The following is a 15,277-nucleotide window of genomic DNA, read 5'->3' as shown; positions in this document are numbered from 1 at the left end:
GCCGCGGGGATGCCCGCGCCCGCCGCCGCGCCCTGAGCGCCTTTGTCTGCCGCCCGCGCCCGCCGCACGCCTAGCTTGGCCCGGCCGGAGCATGGAGCCGGGCCGGCCGGCCTCCCCGCCGGGCCGCGGCGAGCCGGCGAGCGGGGCCGCGGAGTCAGGGGACCGTGCGCTCTGCGCGCCCTCCCGCCGCGGCCCGTGCCCAGCTCTCGCGCGCGCGGTGGGCGAGCGGACGCAGGGGCGTCCCGGCCCGTCCGCTGACCCCAGCTCCGCGCCGCCGCCACCCGGCGAGCCCGCGGCCGGCCTGGAGGACGACGCGCGCCTCCGCGCTGTGTTCGACGCCCTGGACGCGGATGGGGACGGCTTCGTCCGCATGGAGGACTTCGTCCAGTTCGCCACCGTCTACGGGGCAGAGCAGGTAACCGGCCGGCCTCGCTCAGCTCGGGTGGCGTTTCCTTTCTGGGCTGAGTTCCCCGGATCAGGACCTGCACCAGCAGCGTGCGTGCTGGGCCCCCGGTGCCCACCTTGGGCCGCTGGAAGGAGCATCGCAGAGGCCAGACCCTTAGCCGCCTGTTTGCAGCGCGGTGGCTGCTGTGCATGCTTGGCACTGGTCCTTCTAGATTCCGTCTTTTCTAGTCTGGGAGACAGCGCTTACTGAAGGAATAAAAAATGTTCCCTTCTGTGCCTTCCGTGCGCAATTGCGGGAAGGGAGGAGCGGGAGCCCAAGGCCACGTGCCAAGTGTAGCAGAACTCCACCAGAGCCTTGTCCACCTTTGCGATAGGGGTGGGATGCTCAGCTGGACTGCGGATGCCAGGTGCGCACAGGGTCCCACGCACACCGCCTGTGGCTGTTGGGGACACTGATCTCAAGACTGAGCTTTTCCTGTCTCCCTCAGCACTTGCTGGAGTTCAGGTGGAGGTGACATCAGGCTGTGTGTGTTCTTAAGACTCGGAGACATCAACCAGGAGACCATGTTCACTTTTAAAGGTTTGCTCCAGTGGTAGGAAATCCCCTAAGTGCTGATCTGCTCATTTTCATGTTGTTCGTTTCTTACACATGCAAACATTTGTTAAGTGGGTGTTCAAATACATATGGGTGTTGGAGCCAGGAGTCTTCAAGAGGTAAAATTGACACACTGCTGCTGAGGGTGTCAACCATAACTCTTTTTGGGGGGCCGGGTGGTATTGGGGATTGAACTCAGGGATACTCAACACTAAGCCACATCCCGACCCAATTTTTTAATTTTATTTAGAGACAGGGTCTCACTGATTTGCTTAGCTGCTCCATTGCTGAGGCTGGCTTTGAACTCACCATCCTCTTGCCTCAGCCTCCTTATTCGCTGGGATTACAGTCGTGCCCCATCACCGAGCCCAGGCAACATTAAGAACTCAATCCCAGCGACTGGGGAGGCTGAGGGAGACCATGATGAATTCAAACCCAGCCTCAGCAATTTAGTGAGGCCCTAAGCAATTCAGTGAGACCCTGTCTTCAATAAAATATTAAAAAGGGCTGGGGTTGTAGCTCAGTGGTTAAGCATCCCTGGGTTCAATCCCTGGTACCAAAAACATAAACAACAACAAAAAAAGAAGAACTAAAAAGAAACTCTTAAGGGGCCCATGTATCCCCCCCTTTACCCCAGTACCCACAGTACCATTGAGGCCTACAACCTCCTGCACATCAGTATGGAGGTCGGCCAGGTGCTGCTTAACTCTGGGCTGCACTGTACTGTTCGAGTGGGTCTAGTTGGCAGAAATGTGTCACTGATGACTTTCTATGGAGATAGCTGAATTGTGGTTGCTGGTCCAGGTTCTTTTAAGGCCTTTCCTTCTTGCCACTGGTGATGTGTCTCTCCCGAAACTTCCTCTTGCTTCCTTAACACAGAAGTGTCAGGCCAGCTGCACATCTGCTTTTCTTTACCTGACTGCCCATTTGTGTTTTCACTGACTAGGTGCCATGGTTCTCCAAGGTGGGAACTGGGTAAGTAGGATTCATCCCCACTTTGCAGCTCACATGCTTGGAAGCCCAGAAGGCTATGTAGCTCTCCCAGAGACCCACAGATAGTGCTAGAGCAGGGAAAGAACTAGTTCTATTGGCTCTTCACCCATAGCTGGCTTCTTAGGTGTGGTGGCTCAGAATATGTTCTGCCAAGTTTCATTATACTGACTTCTGTGAAATTCTCTTTAGAAGCATTTTTTTTTTTTTTTTTTGTCATGATCTTCCCAGCTGATCTTGGTGGAACAAATTTTGGATTTCTGTTTGGGACTGAGCTTGTAATCACAAAGTAGAAATGGGTCAGAATTCTTTGCTTGATGGTTCCTGGTGGAACCTGAAGAGGGGGTGAGTGCGTGTCTCAGCACATGGTGGGTTGGGAGTGTGGAGGGGATCTTGTGGCGTGGTCTTCTGTCTGTTCTCTCACAGCTTATAAGAAGCAGTACAGGCTGATTTAGGTGCCCAGAACTGGATAAGTTTTCAGGTGGTGGTGAAAAGCTCTCCATTCCTTTGAGCTATCTTAGTTACTATTTTGGATCAGATAATGTACAGTATAATGAGAGGTTGTTTTTTGTCTCTGTGCATGGTTTAGTAGCCTTCATTACCACCCAGGTTTGCTTTTTCTTTTCCCAGTCCCAAGTCAGAAGACATTATAGAGGAGCAAAGACCAGAAATATTTGATAGTGGAATAGTTTAGAGAAAAGTGGGAGTGGTACCCCTCATGATAGATATCTTTTTTTTTTAATGTATAGACTTTATTTTATTCATTTATTTATATGTGGTGCTGAGGATCGAACCCAGTGCCTCACACATGCTAGGCAAGCACTCTACCACTGAGCCACAACCTCAGCCCATGATAGATATCTTGAGTTCTATTTATTTATTTATTTGGTGCTTGGAATTGAACCCAGAGTTACTTTACCATTGAGCTGTGACCTTCTTTTTTTTTCCCCTAAGTTTTGGAACAGAGTCTCACTAAGTTGCTGAGAGTTTTACCAAATTGCTGAGGCTGACCTCAAACTTGCAATCCTCCTGCCTCAGCCTTTTGAATTGCTAGGACTACAAGCATGTACCACCAAACCTAGTTTACTTAAAAACTCTCTTTTTTTGGTACCAGGGATTGAATTCAGGGTCATTCAACCACTGAGCCACACCCCCAGCCCTATTTTGTATTTTATTTAGAGACAGGGTCTTACTGAGTTGCTTGGCGCCTTGCTTTTGCTGAGGCTAGCTTTGAACCCATGGTCCTACTGCCTCAGCCTCCAGAGCCACTGGGACTACAGGCATGCACTACTGGGCCCAGTTTAAAAACTTTTAAAAATGGAAACACATGCTAAATTAGACAGAATAGTTTAGTGAGCTCCCAAGCCTTTGCTTAGTCTCCACAGTTTCAGCAATCTGGCTTTATCTGTAAACTCTTCCTTCTCCCTTTTTTCGGTACTGGGGATTGAACCCAGGGGCACTTTACCACCAAGCTACGTCCCCAGTCCTTTTAATTTTTATTTTGAGACAGGGAGAGGCTTGCTAAGTTTTTAAGGCTTTCCTTGAACTTGGCATCATCTTGCTTCAACCTCCCAAGTCACTGGGAGGAAAGGCATGTGCTGCTTTGCCCAGTTCCTCCCCTGTTTTGTTTTGTTTTTTAATTTTTAATTTTTGGATTCATGGGATTGAACACAGGGGAGCTTAACCACTGAGCACACTTCCAGCCCTTTTTTGTATTTTAATCAGAGACAGGGTCTTGCTGAGTTGCTCAAGGCCTTGCTAATTTGCTAGGGCTGGCTTTGAACTCACAATCCTGCCTCAGCCTCCTGAGTCACTGGGTGGGCACCGGTGCGCCCAGGACCTTCCCTGTATTTTTGAAGCAGATTCCTGACATCATGTAGTTGCATCCATAAATACTTCAGTATATATATCTAAAAGATAAGGGTTCTTTTTTAAAGGTTCATCACTTTTCTAAATCCCTAGGGACAGTTCAGATAAGCCAGATAATAACAGTAAAGACCATAAATTTCTGTACTTAGGATTTCAAAATACTGACTGTGTGAGACTCCTAGGCCAATTACATTATTGTCTTTGATGGTAGCAACTCGATTATCTTGGGTTTTGTCTAATTTTCAGAGGCAGCATGTCCAGTGTCTTTTGTGTAGCCTGTTTATGAAGGCAGGATTTAAATTATTTAAGTGGGTTATCTGAATCTTTAATCGGAGTGGCTCCCATTTATAATACAGACAGCTGCCTTGTCCCTCTTTCTGAGCAGCATCAGGGCGTTTGGGTCTCCTTATTTCAGCTGATGGATCAAGTGTGGTGTAACATGACCCAGTGTTGGGTTTGTGTGGAGATAAAAGGGGGAAAGAGCCACAGGGGAGGGTTATGGTTGCATGTTGAAGCCAGGATTTATAGTCAGATGTGCCTGGGAAGTGGGTGTGAAGTTCAAGGCCTTGACTTCTCTGAAGGTTCCTTATTGATAGGAGCCCTCATACTGAGGGGGCTGATGCCTTGATAATGACCAGCAACCTGTCATGCAGTGGAGGTCCTAATGTGAAATCTGTATGTGGGGAGGGGTTAGTTCCTTTCTGTTCTGCCTTCTGAAAGGAATTAGTTATAACCCTAAAGACCTTCTTCACATTTGATTTTTATTCTCAATTAACCTATTGCATTTTAGTAGTCACTGATTCTTCTCAGAAAACTGCCACTGAGTGCTGAGCACCCTTCAGTAATCTTGGTGGGTATTGCCTATCCTCCTCAGTGCTTGCAGGAGTGGGCTGGTGAAGGAGTGTCCACCTGCTGGTCTCCTGTTTCCCATTCTTGCACCCCTGCCAGTGGGCAGTTGGCAATTCCTGGGGATACTGGACTGTGCCTTTCATTGCTTCAGTGTTCTTTCTAGTCTCTACCCTGACTTTGGACTTGAGTGTGAGTGTGTGAATGAGAGTATGTGTATGTGGACTAGGCTGTGAGTGGAAGTGAAGTATATGAACTTGTGTGAGCCAGCAGGTGTGTATAGCTCTGGGTCTGGGTGTCGACAGAATTGCCAAGGGGCAGTTGAAGTTCCTGATTGGGCTTGGGTTATCACGGCATTGTTAGTGTCTCAAAAAATGCCTTTCTATGGCCAGGCCCAGTGACACATTCCTGAAATCTCAGACTTGGGAGGCTGAGGTAAAAAGGATGGTAAGTTCAAGGCCAGCCTGGGCAACTCAGTGAGACCTTGTCTCAAAATAAAAAATAAAAAGGGGCTGGGGTTGTGGCTCAGTGGTATAGTGCTTGCCTAGCATATGTAAGGCACTGGGTTTGATTCTCGGCACCACATATAAATAAATAAAATAAAAGTCCATTGATAACTAAAAAATTAAAAATAAATAAATATATAAAAAGGTATGGGGTTGGGCTCAAGCCCCATTACTGTAGGCACATGCATGCATGCACACACAGACACAAACTAGTACTGGAGTGTGGCTCTGTGGTAGAGCTCTTGCCCAGCATGCACAAGGCCCTGGGTTTGATCTCCAAAAGCTAAACAAATACCAGTAAATTAAGAAAAAACAAGGATTGCTTGTAATCCTATCACCCAGAGATAGCTACTTACACATTAATATGTAAATTAAGATGCATATAATGTGTTTCATGTTACAAAAACGATGTAATTCTCATGGATGTTGCTTTGAATGTGCTGCTGCTGCTTCTTTTTTTTTTTTTTTTTTGGTACTGGATATTAAACCTAGGGCCTTGCACATGCTAGGCAAGTGCTCTACCACTGAGCTACATTCATAGCCTTTTTTGTTTTATTAGGTACTGGAGATTGAACTCAGGGGCACTTGATCACTGAGCCACATCCCCAGCCCTACTTTTTGTATTTTATTTAGAGACAGGGTCTCACTGAGTTGCTTAATACCTTGCCATTGCTGAGGCTGACTTTGAACTCTCTATCCTTCTGTCTCAGCTTCCCAAGCCACTGGGATTATAGGCATGTGCCACTGTGCCTGACTTTTAATTTTTTACATAGGGGCTCATTAAATTGCTGAGGCTGACCTTGAACTTGGATCCTCCTGCCTCAGCTTCTGAATAGCTGGGGTTATAGGTGTTGTGCCACCAAGCCAAGTTTGAATCAGCTTTTGTGTTTGATTTCTATTATCAATTCAGAATAAGTACTTGGCTGGGAGTGGTGGCACCCACCTATAGTCCCAGAGGCTCTGGAGGCTGAGGCAGGAGGATTGTGAGTTCAAAGCCAGCCTCAGCAGCAGCCGTGCTAAGCAACTCAGTGAGACCCTGTCTCTAAATGAAATATAAAAAGGGCTGGGAATGTGGCTCAGTGCTTAAGTGCCCCTGGATTCAATCCCCAGTACCCTCCCCCAAACAAACAAACAAACAAACAGAGTGCATATTTGAATATCAATTCAGACATGTACTTTAATGGAAGCCTAAGCTTTACTTGTCCCTAGGAAGATTCAGAATTATCTGTTAAGGACTATTGCAGTTTACAATCCAATTTACAGAAAGAGATTGTGGACAGTGCTATAAAGGGCACCAAGCTCATGACTTGCTTCCCTTCCACATGCTCATTTTGTTTAAAGTCCAGAAACAATCTGAACATTAGGTATGGTAGAAATACCTGACAATAGGTTTAGATATCCCTTAAAATTATTGTGTAATCCTTGAAGGTGATAATTACAGAGACTGTAGCCTCATTGACTGGCACTCACCAGAGAATACAGCAGTGTGCTGAACTGATGGAATATATACAATGTGAAAATCATGCTTGTGTCTTAAGCTCTGAAGATAAAACATTTGCGTGTTTTTGCTTTGACTTAATTAAGGTTTCTGTTGATACACAGAGCACATCTAGAGAAACTCAGATTTTCCAGTAAATTAAAGAATTATATAGAACATCAAATTAGCATGTACAGATGCTTATTGAAGACAGTATTAATTTTTATTGATATTTGGGAAAATGCCTGTTACAAGATGCCTGCAGCAGGGCACAGTGGCATACGCCTGTAATCCCAGTGGCTCAGAAGGCTCAGGCAAGAGGATTGCAAGTTCTAGGGCAGCCTGGGCAACTTAGGGAAACCCTATCTCAAAATAATAAAAAGGGCTGGGAAATGGCTCTTTGGCATGTCTTTTGGCCCTGGGTTCAAACCCCCATCAAAAAAAAGCAACCAAGCAAGTACCTGCCATTTTTGAATGCTGGCTTCCAGCTAGGCATCTGGCTTCCACTATACTTTACATGATGCTTATGTGTAAAAGTAAGAAACTTCAAAGAAATTCTTTTTTTTTTTAATTTTTAATATTTATTTATTGGTGGACACAACATCTTTGTTTATATGTGGTGCTGAGGATCGAACCCAGGCCGCACGCATGGCAGGCGGGTGCACTACCGCTTGAGCCACATCCCCAGCCCTCAAAGAAATTCTTAATGGAAAAAGTTATAGTAACTGCACTGTGATTTCCAAAAATCCTTAAGATAGTAAATTAGGATAAATGGGTTTTGGGTCATGGTGAGAGAGGAAAATAAATTCGTTTAGTAGATAGTTTTATTTTCCTGTCTAGGTATTTCACACTTTTAGGCAAAGGGGTATTACTCTTGTTGCAATCTTAGGATGTTCTTGATTTCGTGTTTCAGCTTGAGCTCATGTTGAACAGGGGTCCTGGCTGTGCATGGGCAACCATTCTGTCTTCTCAGTGTCTCCTGTGCTCCTTGAGTACTGGTGAATGTAGTAGCCTCGAGTATGGGCTGCCCTTTTCTCCAGGGAGGCATATTGGGGCCTGGCAGCATGAATGGGTTCTGTAAGCCTGTCCAGGGTGAGTCAGGTCCAGGGCCAGAGAGCACTTGAGCATCGCTAGCTTTAAATGGAGTGAGCATGTGAACCACACCTTGGTCTAGCTTTTTTTGCCCACCACTTCTGCACGTAAATGATGTGAAACCCAGTTTTGACCCATGTCTTCAGGATGATTCAGGGATGTATAGCTCCTGGCAGCCTAGTTAAGAAATCTGTGTTGTTGTTGTTGTTGTGCTGGGGATTGAACTCAGGGGTTTGTGTGTGCTTAGGCAAGTGTTCTACCACTGAGCTACATCCCCAGCTCTTTCTTTAAAATTTTACTTGTTTATTTTTATATTTATTTAGTTGTAGATGAACACACAATATCTTTGTTTTTATGTGGTGTTGAGGATTGAACCCAGTGCCTCACACATGCGAGGCAAGCACTTTACCACTGAGCACAGCCTCCGCCCCTAAAATTTTATTTTGATACTAGTTTCAGACTGGTCTTAAACTTGTGATCCTCTTGCCTCAGCTTCTCTAGTTGCTGGGATTACAGGCATGCATCACTGTTCCTGGCTTTGATTTTGATGATTTTTTAACAAACTTTTTCACAAGTTGTCTAAAGGTGCCTAGAGCTGTTCATGCCCATTGCCCCTTTGCAGTAGGATTTCTCAATGTCTGTGAGCATTTACCTTTTGGCCTAGCAATATCATGCCTAGTAACCTACTCTGAAGATGTACCTCCATAGCATTATCTGTGCTATAAAACATTGAAGCCATCTAGATGTTCATCCAGGTCTCAGGGTCGAGAACTTGCAGCTATAGAGAACAGGAAGGGCCTTCGTGTAAACTGGGAGGAGGCAAGGATACAGTAAGTGACAAGGGAGTACACATTAGGGCATCTTTGTGGGAGCAAAGAGTGGGGATCATGATTCCCAGAGACAGCATAGATGGCAGTCATTGGGCGGATGTTTAACAGGAGCCTTTCAGTGGAAGTGGAAGGGAATCGTGCACTTAAAAATGGTTCACACCACCAGTTAAAGACAAGAGAAGAGAGTGGAGGCCAAGCCTCCGTGGTTAGGCCTGAGTGCTGGGGCAGAGGAGGCTAGGATGTGCAAGAAGCCATAGCTTGTGACCCCAATGCCCCAGACTAGGCCTCTCTTTTCCTTGATACCCACTTCTGATCCTGACCTGCCCGAGTGGTCACCCCAGGAGGGTCATGTAGATGTCCATCAAAGTGAGGCCAGACTAAGGAAAAAAATTAGGAGGAAAGAATGTGAAATAAGAAAGAAGAGGAAATAGTTCATTTGCTTCTTTTTGAAAAATGAAATAGGAAGAGTACCAGGCCTTGGCACTGAAATCCCAGCGACTCAGGAGACTGAGGCACTCAGATCACAAGTTCAAAGTCAGCCTCAGTAATTTAGTGAGGCCCTAAGCAACTTTGTGAGGCCTTGTCACAAAATAAAAAAGTGATGGAGTATCCCTGAGTTCAATCCCTGGGGGTGGGGGAGGAAAGAAACATAGACAGAATAGACTAGAAACTTAATTCAAAAAGGTAACATCTGAGTACGTAGGGGCACAGTGTATGGGGTCTGGATATGAATGAAATTCTCTTTGAGAATACTTTTTTTTTTTTTACATAATTTGGGGTTTTGATCCATGCAAATACTCTACCTATTCAAAACTAATTCAAAATACAATGATAGGGAAAAAAAATCTAAAAGTGAATTAAAATAGAAACAAATGAACCTAAACGTTTATTGAATTAGTAACATATGACCCATAGTTTAAAGTAACTCAGGCAACTTGGATATAGTACTTTAGGATTAGTAGAATTCATTCAAAAGAACACAAAGAAACTTGCTACACAGTAGTTTGTTGTTGATAGCCATGTCAGGTAGTGAACCTAAAATTCTTTCCCATATGTTTTAGGGTAGAGAAGGTAATAAACATATTGATTCTGGGAACTAGGGTTCCCTGGAGAAAGAAGATAAAAATGTGGTATGGAAAAAATGAGGAAGAACCTTGTGGTCTTGAGATTTAAATTGGAGGTATCAGTATCAGTTATGATAAAAATATTGAAGGTCCAGGAGAAGTGACACCTACCTGTTCTCCAGGTGATGGGTACCAAAAATTATTTCTCTTAAGGGGTCCAGGGAGCCTTAGAGAAATAAATAAATAAATGACTTATTCTAGGCTCTGAGCAGGCAAGTGTGAATTTTCTTTTCTTTTTTTTTTTAATATTTATTTTTTAGTTTTAGCTGGACACAATATCTTTATTTTTATGTGGTGCTGAGAATCGAACCCAGTGCCTCATGCACATTTGAGCCATATCCCCAGCCCCAAGTGTGAATTTTCTTGTACCAGAAAACAAGAAAGTGATCAGAAATTGATGGGGGACATATCAACAAAAGAGCCACTTAGAGGAGTTCCCTTGGCCAAACTGAGACATTTTGAGCATAAAAAAACAATAATGATATTGGGTGTGATACCACTTACCTGTAGTCTCAGTTACTCAGGAGACAGAGGCAATAGGATTGGAAGTTTTGAGCCCAGACTGAGCAATTTAGTAAGACTCTAAGCAGCTTAGCTAAACAACCTCCTCCTCCTCCTCCTCCTCCTCCTCCTCCTCCTCCTCCTCCTCCATGATGCTGGGGATTGAACCCAGGGCCTTGTGCATGTGAGGCAAGCACTTTACCAACTGAGCTATATCCTCAGCTGAGAGACCCCATCTTAAAGTAAAAAATAAAAAGCTGGGATGCAGTTCCCAGTACTGCAATAAATAAGTGAGATCAATAAAAATAATAACCCATTACAGGTTAACATAAATGGCATTTGTATGAAACATGACTGCTTCTAAAATAAAATTGGTGGGGAGAGCAACCTTGCTTCACATTTATGCAGTCTGAGGAGAGCTGTACCTTGCCTGATTCTGCAGGCCATCTGCTGTGTCATAGAGCTCCTGAAAGTTGCTGCACATTTGTGAGAGTAAGCAGAAGAGGAAGCAGAGTGTTCTAGAATGTCACAAGATTCATTTTGGTCTTGCAGGACCCCTCTCCCCACACCAGACACCAGGGTCTGCAGGAGTCATTGCACCCCATGTTGGGCTTGCCAGAGTGATTCTTAGGCTTGGCTACAGCAGTGGCTGGAGGCCATCAGGGCCCTATGATGCTGCTGCTCCTGGTCTTCATCTGCTGGTGGAGAGCTCCTTTTGTGTGCTCAGGCATGGTTGGCCTTCATCCCAAGTCCTGTTCTGTGCTGTTCTTTTCCCTCACTCTGCTGAATTCATCCAGGCATCAGTGCCTCAAGGCACTCACTTCTGCTAGTGCCTCAAGGCCTCCAGGCTGCAGAGAGACTCTCTCTAGCCACACAGAGGCCTGCGACCTTGGTGCTCACACCTCCCTTGGTTTTCTCCAGCCTCAGTTTGCCATGCTCTTTTTGCACTTGGGGTGATTTAAGTCCCTCCAGTGAGGTAGTGTGCAGCACCCCATTCAGCAGGCTGCACCTGCTCCACCCTCCTCCACTCCCAGACACTCTTGGCCCTCTCTCTGAATGTTCTTTGCATTTGTCCTCCGTTTTAGATTTCTGTTAGCTTGTTCTGTGGAAGGCACACCCACTTACTCCCTTCTGTCCATTCTTTCATTGGAGTTAATTGTAATTTTGGTTATATAGCATTCTGTTTATCCAGTTTTGATTGCTGATATTGCTCACGGTCAACTCATGGAATGTGCTGTGATTACTTCTCTTCTAGCACGACCTTTCGCTTTTCCTGAAGTTAGTAATCACCTGTTTTCTTGGTTGGTTTTCTTTTCCAGCCTCTGCTTGGGGTTGGTTCAACTTGTGTTCCTGGACTCCTCCATTATTGTGCTGTCCTCTCTTCCAGGTAGAGATTCCCATCTACCCCTCTGGCCCTGACATCCTGCCTTGGGAGCACCTTTGGCTGTGCTGACTCTGCTCTGTAGGGTAGAACAGCCACTGCCTGGGGAGGCTGGGAGGACCTTGTGTAGATGCTAGGTGATGCCTGCTGCCTGCCCTGTTTGCTGATCCTGGCTGGGCCTGTGGTTTTGTGCTGGTCACTGTCCATGTGCAATGCCCACTTGTCCCTTCCTGTTTATTTTCCAGAATGTTGGTGTCTCTTTGGTGTTATTTTCCAGGGGGTTTTCAGAAGGGCATGAAGGTATGTGTCTGAGCATACCCCATTCAGCTGTGCCTAAGCCCTTCCCTATGTCCCACATGTCCACCTATCACACTGAGCTTGGCACTTGTATCTTTTCCTCATGATTTCTCCAAGGCCCACTGATCTAAGTAGAGTAAGTGCTGTAAGCGGCACAAGCTGGGAACGTGCAGGCAGTGGCACTCTTCTGTGCTGCCTTAGCTTCTTGCCTGAAGGTGGTCTTCATGAAACCTTTCAGCATGTGATTTCTAAGTCATTTTTCTTTTTTTTTTTTTTTTTGTGTGTGAACATTTCCATAGTGACAAAGTCCACATAGGTGAATTAGATTTTGTAGCTCTAGGATATCTCAATTTTGTTAGACAGTTGTGTTTTTGTTAGGAACATTGCCCTGTACCTCTGACTGTGGTTGCTCTTCCTAGCTATGGCAGGACCCAGTTTTCATGCTGTGACATCCAGGCTGTCTTGGACCTTGGAACTGCAGCTGCTTGAATGAGAAGTCAGGCTTTTTGAGCATTTCAGAGCATTCTTTTTAGCACTGGGGATTGAGGCTGGGGGTGCTGTATAGCTCCAGCCCTTTTTAATTGTGTGTGTGTGTGTGTGTGTGTGTGTGTATTTTATTTATTTTTAAATAAAATTTATTTTTTAGGGGTAGTTGGACACAGTACCTTTATTGTATTTATTTATTTTTATGTGGTGCTGAGGATTGAACCCAGGACCTTGCATGTGTGAAGCGAGCGCTCTACTGCTGAGTCACAACCCCAACCCCTTACTTATTTATTTTTATGTGGTATTGGGGATTGAACCCAGTGCCTCACAAGTGCTAGGCAAGTAATCTATTACTAAGCTACAACCCCAGCCCTTATTTTCTGTTTTGAGTCAAGGTCTCTCTGTTTGAATTGATTGAATCAATTGAATCCAGGGCTTGGTGCATTCTAGGAAGCACTCTGCCACTGAACAGCATCCACAGCCCTGCTCAGCAAGTGTTTTTGGTGAGCACCTTTTGAGTACCTTTCCTGTGTTGGGCAGTGTTAAAGGTGGGAGTAGAGTGAGTAGGACTGTCCACTGCAAACTACTGCAGACAGTGAGGGCAAAAGTGGAGGTTGTTCAAGGCCGCTTGACTATGGACAACCTACTTTCTCTGGAAAGATCCCAGAAAAGAGCTATTCTTTTCTTCTTTGAAGTGACTTCTTAACTGACATCCTGAAGCTAAGGAACATTAGTGAGGCAGAGGAAGGGACCTTCCAGGGGGAGGCCTAGCCTGAGGGGAGGCTGCACAGAGAAGAGGGTCACTTTGGAAGAAAGGACAGAGAGCCTGCAGGAGGTGTGGCAGACCAAGGCTGCAGGTCTCTTTCCAGAGTGTCTAGAATGCACTAGAGTTTAAGTAGAAGAGGGGAGTTAGTAAGAAGTAGGGTTTCAAAAGGTGGCTCAGTTTGGAGAGTACAGGAGTGGATGGGGAGATGATCAGGAAGGCAGAGGGACAGAATGACAGGGTAGGGTGAGCTCAGACTGATCTAGGGGAGCCCACTGAGGGTGGGACTCCGGGCAGGGGGAACAGGGCAGCGACTGCGGGAAGGAGGACATATTCTGGGACATCACGGTCAACTCATGGAATGTGCTGTGCCCAGGAGAGAGCACTAGACTGGAGGGTATGGTCGAGAGTGCAGTCGTAGGAACAGAGCAGTGGGGCACGTGCATCCCTTTACATGGGGACACCTGTAATAGGTGCACGTGCATAGTGCTCTGGGATCCAGCAGCATGGTGCTTCCAGAGGCTGCAGAGGCCTCCTCCCTGCCATGTGCCTGTGTTTTTTTCCCTTGGTTAAGTCACATTTAATATTATTATTTGGTTACTAGGGATTGCACTCAGGGGCACTTGACCACCGAGCCTCACCCCTAGCCCATTTTATTTTTTTAATTTTGAGATAGGGTCTTGCTAAGTTGCTTAGGGCCTCACTAAGTTGCTGAGACTGGCTTTGAACTTGTGATCCTCTTGCCTCAGCCTCCTGAGCCATGGGATTATAGGCAGGCACCATCACACCTGGCTTACATTTAATATTAAGAGAAAAAAGTCCACCTGCTAGGAATCTCTTGTGTCTGTTTTTGTATGTGAGCAGCACATTGAGTAAATGTGCTTCATTTCTTAAACACAGGCAAGCTGCAAAACATTATTTGTCACATTTACCTGATGCCATTATTGGTCAACAATCTACTTTATGATTTGGTGATTTTTTTTAAACAATATCTTTATTTTTATTGGTTTTTATGTGGTGCTGAGGATCGAACCCAGTACCTCACACATGCGAGGCAAACGCTCTATCATTGAGCCACAACCCCAGCCCCCTTTTTTTTTAATTGTAAATGGACACAATATTTTTATTTATTATATATTTTTAAGTGGTGCTGAGGATCAAACTCAGTGTCTCACTGGTGCAAGACAAACGCTCTACCACTGAGCCATAGTCCAAGCCCCAGACATGGTGATCTTATGGACAGTTTCAGAAATTGGGAGCATTGAGCATGTTTCTGCATGGAGTCTCAGCTTCTCTTTTTTACTGAAGATGCACTGTGAGTGGCTTATGAAGCTTGGATGGCACATGGGGATGAAAGTGTTTTCTTCAGAAGTCAGGAGCATAGGGAGAGGCTAGTCTACAGTGTGTCCTACCCTGCTCAAGAGCAATGCTGAGCCCAGGAGGCTACTTCTGCTCCATCCTGCTTTTTTGGTATGGATCTGCCATGGATGTTTTGGGCCTGGCTAGCTGGCACCTAAAAGTCTGAGGGATGTTCTCTTGACTGAAAGAGGTCCGTAGCATGTTGCTAGGGACCTGTTGACTCTTGGAAGGTCAGAGGTGTGTCTTCCTCTCAGAGACAGCCAGTTGCTGGGAAGTAGGCTCATTCTTGACGAGGGTGTGTGGAAATCCTGGGTGAGGACAGGGAGGACTAGGAGGTTCATTGCCCTTGATGGTGGGGAACAAGTCAGTAGAGGTGGCCACCCCTGGCTGCACTGGTGGCTCTTGCTCCTCATCCCCTTTCTGCAGATCCTGGAGGGCCAGCCGGCTCCATTTGTCTTCAGATTCATTCCTCATAATCAGTACCTGCTTGTCCTGGTAACTCATTTTTTCATAAAACCAGTCTGAGGCCCTGGTTGAGTGCTCCCCAGACACCATTAGTGAGACATTGCTGGGGGTGGACTCACCTCCCCAACCTACCCTTCAACCCATTGTTGTTGATTATTTAAAGGCTGCACATAGGCAAATGATGAAAATAAATTATTTGTAATACTCTGTAGTGATAATCGCTGTGCTTGGTACTTTGTAACTTGTTCTACAGACTGATCTGCATTCATGATCCCTCATGTGCTTTGGGGC

The 15,277-nt window shown here is 45.8% G+C and overlaps 1 protein-coding gene across 4 annotated transcripts in view; it reads left to right on the top strand.

The window, feature by feature from the left end:
* Positions 1 to 227: 227 nt before the first annotated feature.
* Positions 228 to 15,277, top strand: part of Rab11fip3 (RAB11 family interacting protein 3) — a 66,677-nt gene continuing 51,627 nt past the window's right edge. For 2 of the 4 annotated variants that reach the window (XM_076840031.2, XM_076840030.2), the window contains exon 1: positions 228 to 415. In XM_076840031.2, coding sequence (XP_076696146.1) covers positions 371 to 415 — 45 coding nt within the window. In that variant the 5' untranslated portion in view covers positions 228 to 370. The remainder of the gene's footprint in view (positions 416 to 15,277) is intronic. The other 2 variants (XM_076840029.2, XM_076840028.2) reach the window with 1 other exon arrangement.

Source organism: Callospermophilus lateralis, chromosome 19, assembly GCF_048772815.1.
Source record: "Callospermophilus lateralis isolate mCalLat2 chromosome 19, mCalLat2.hap1, whole genome shotgun sequence".
Taxonomy (NCBI): domain Eukaryota; kingdom Metazoa; phylum Chordata; class Mammalia; order Rodentia; family Sciuridae; genus Callospermophilus; species Callospermophilus lateralis.
Note: the sequence above shows the minus strand (reverse complement) of the source record. Positions and strands in the feature narration are given on the sequence as shown.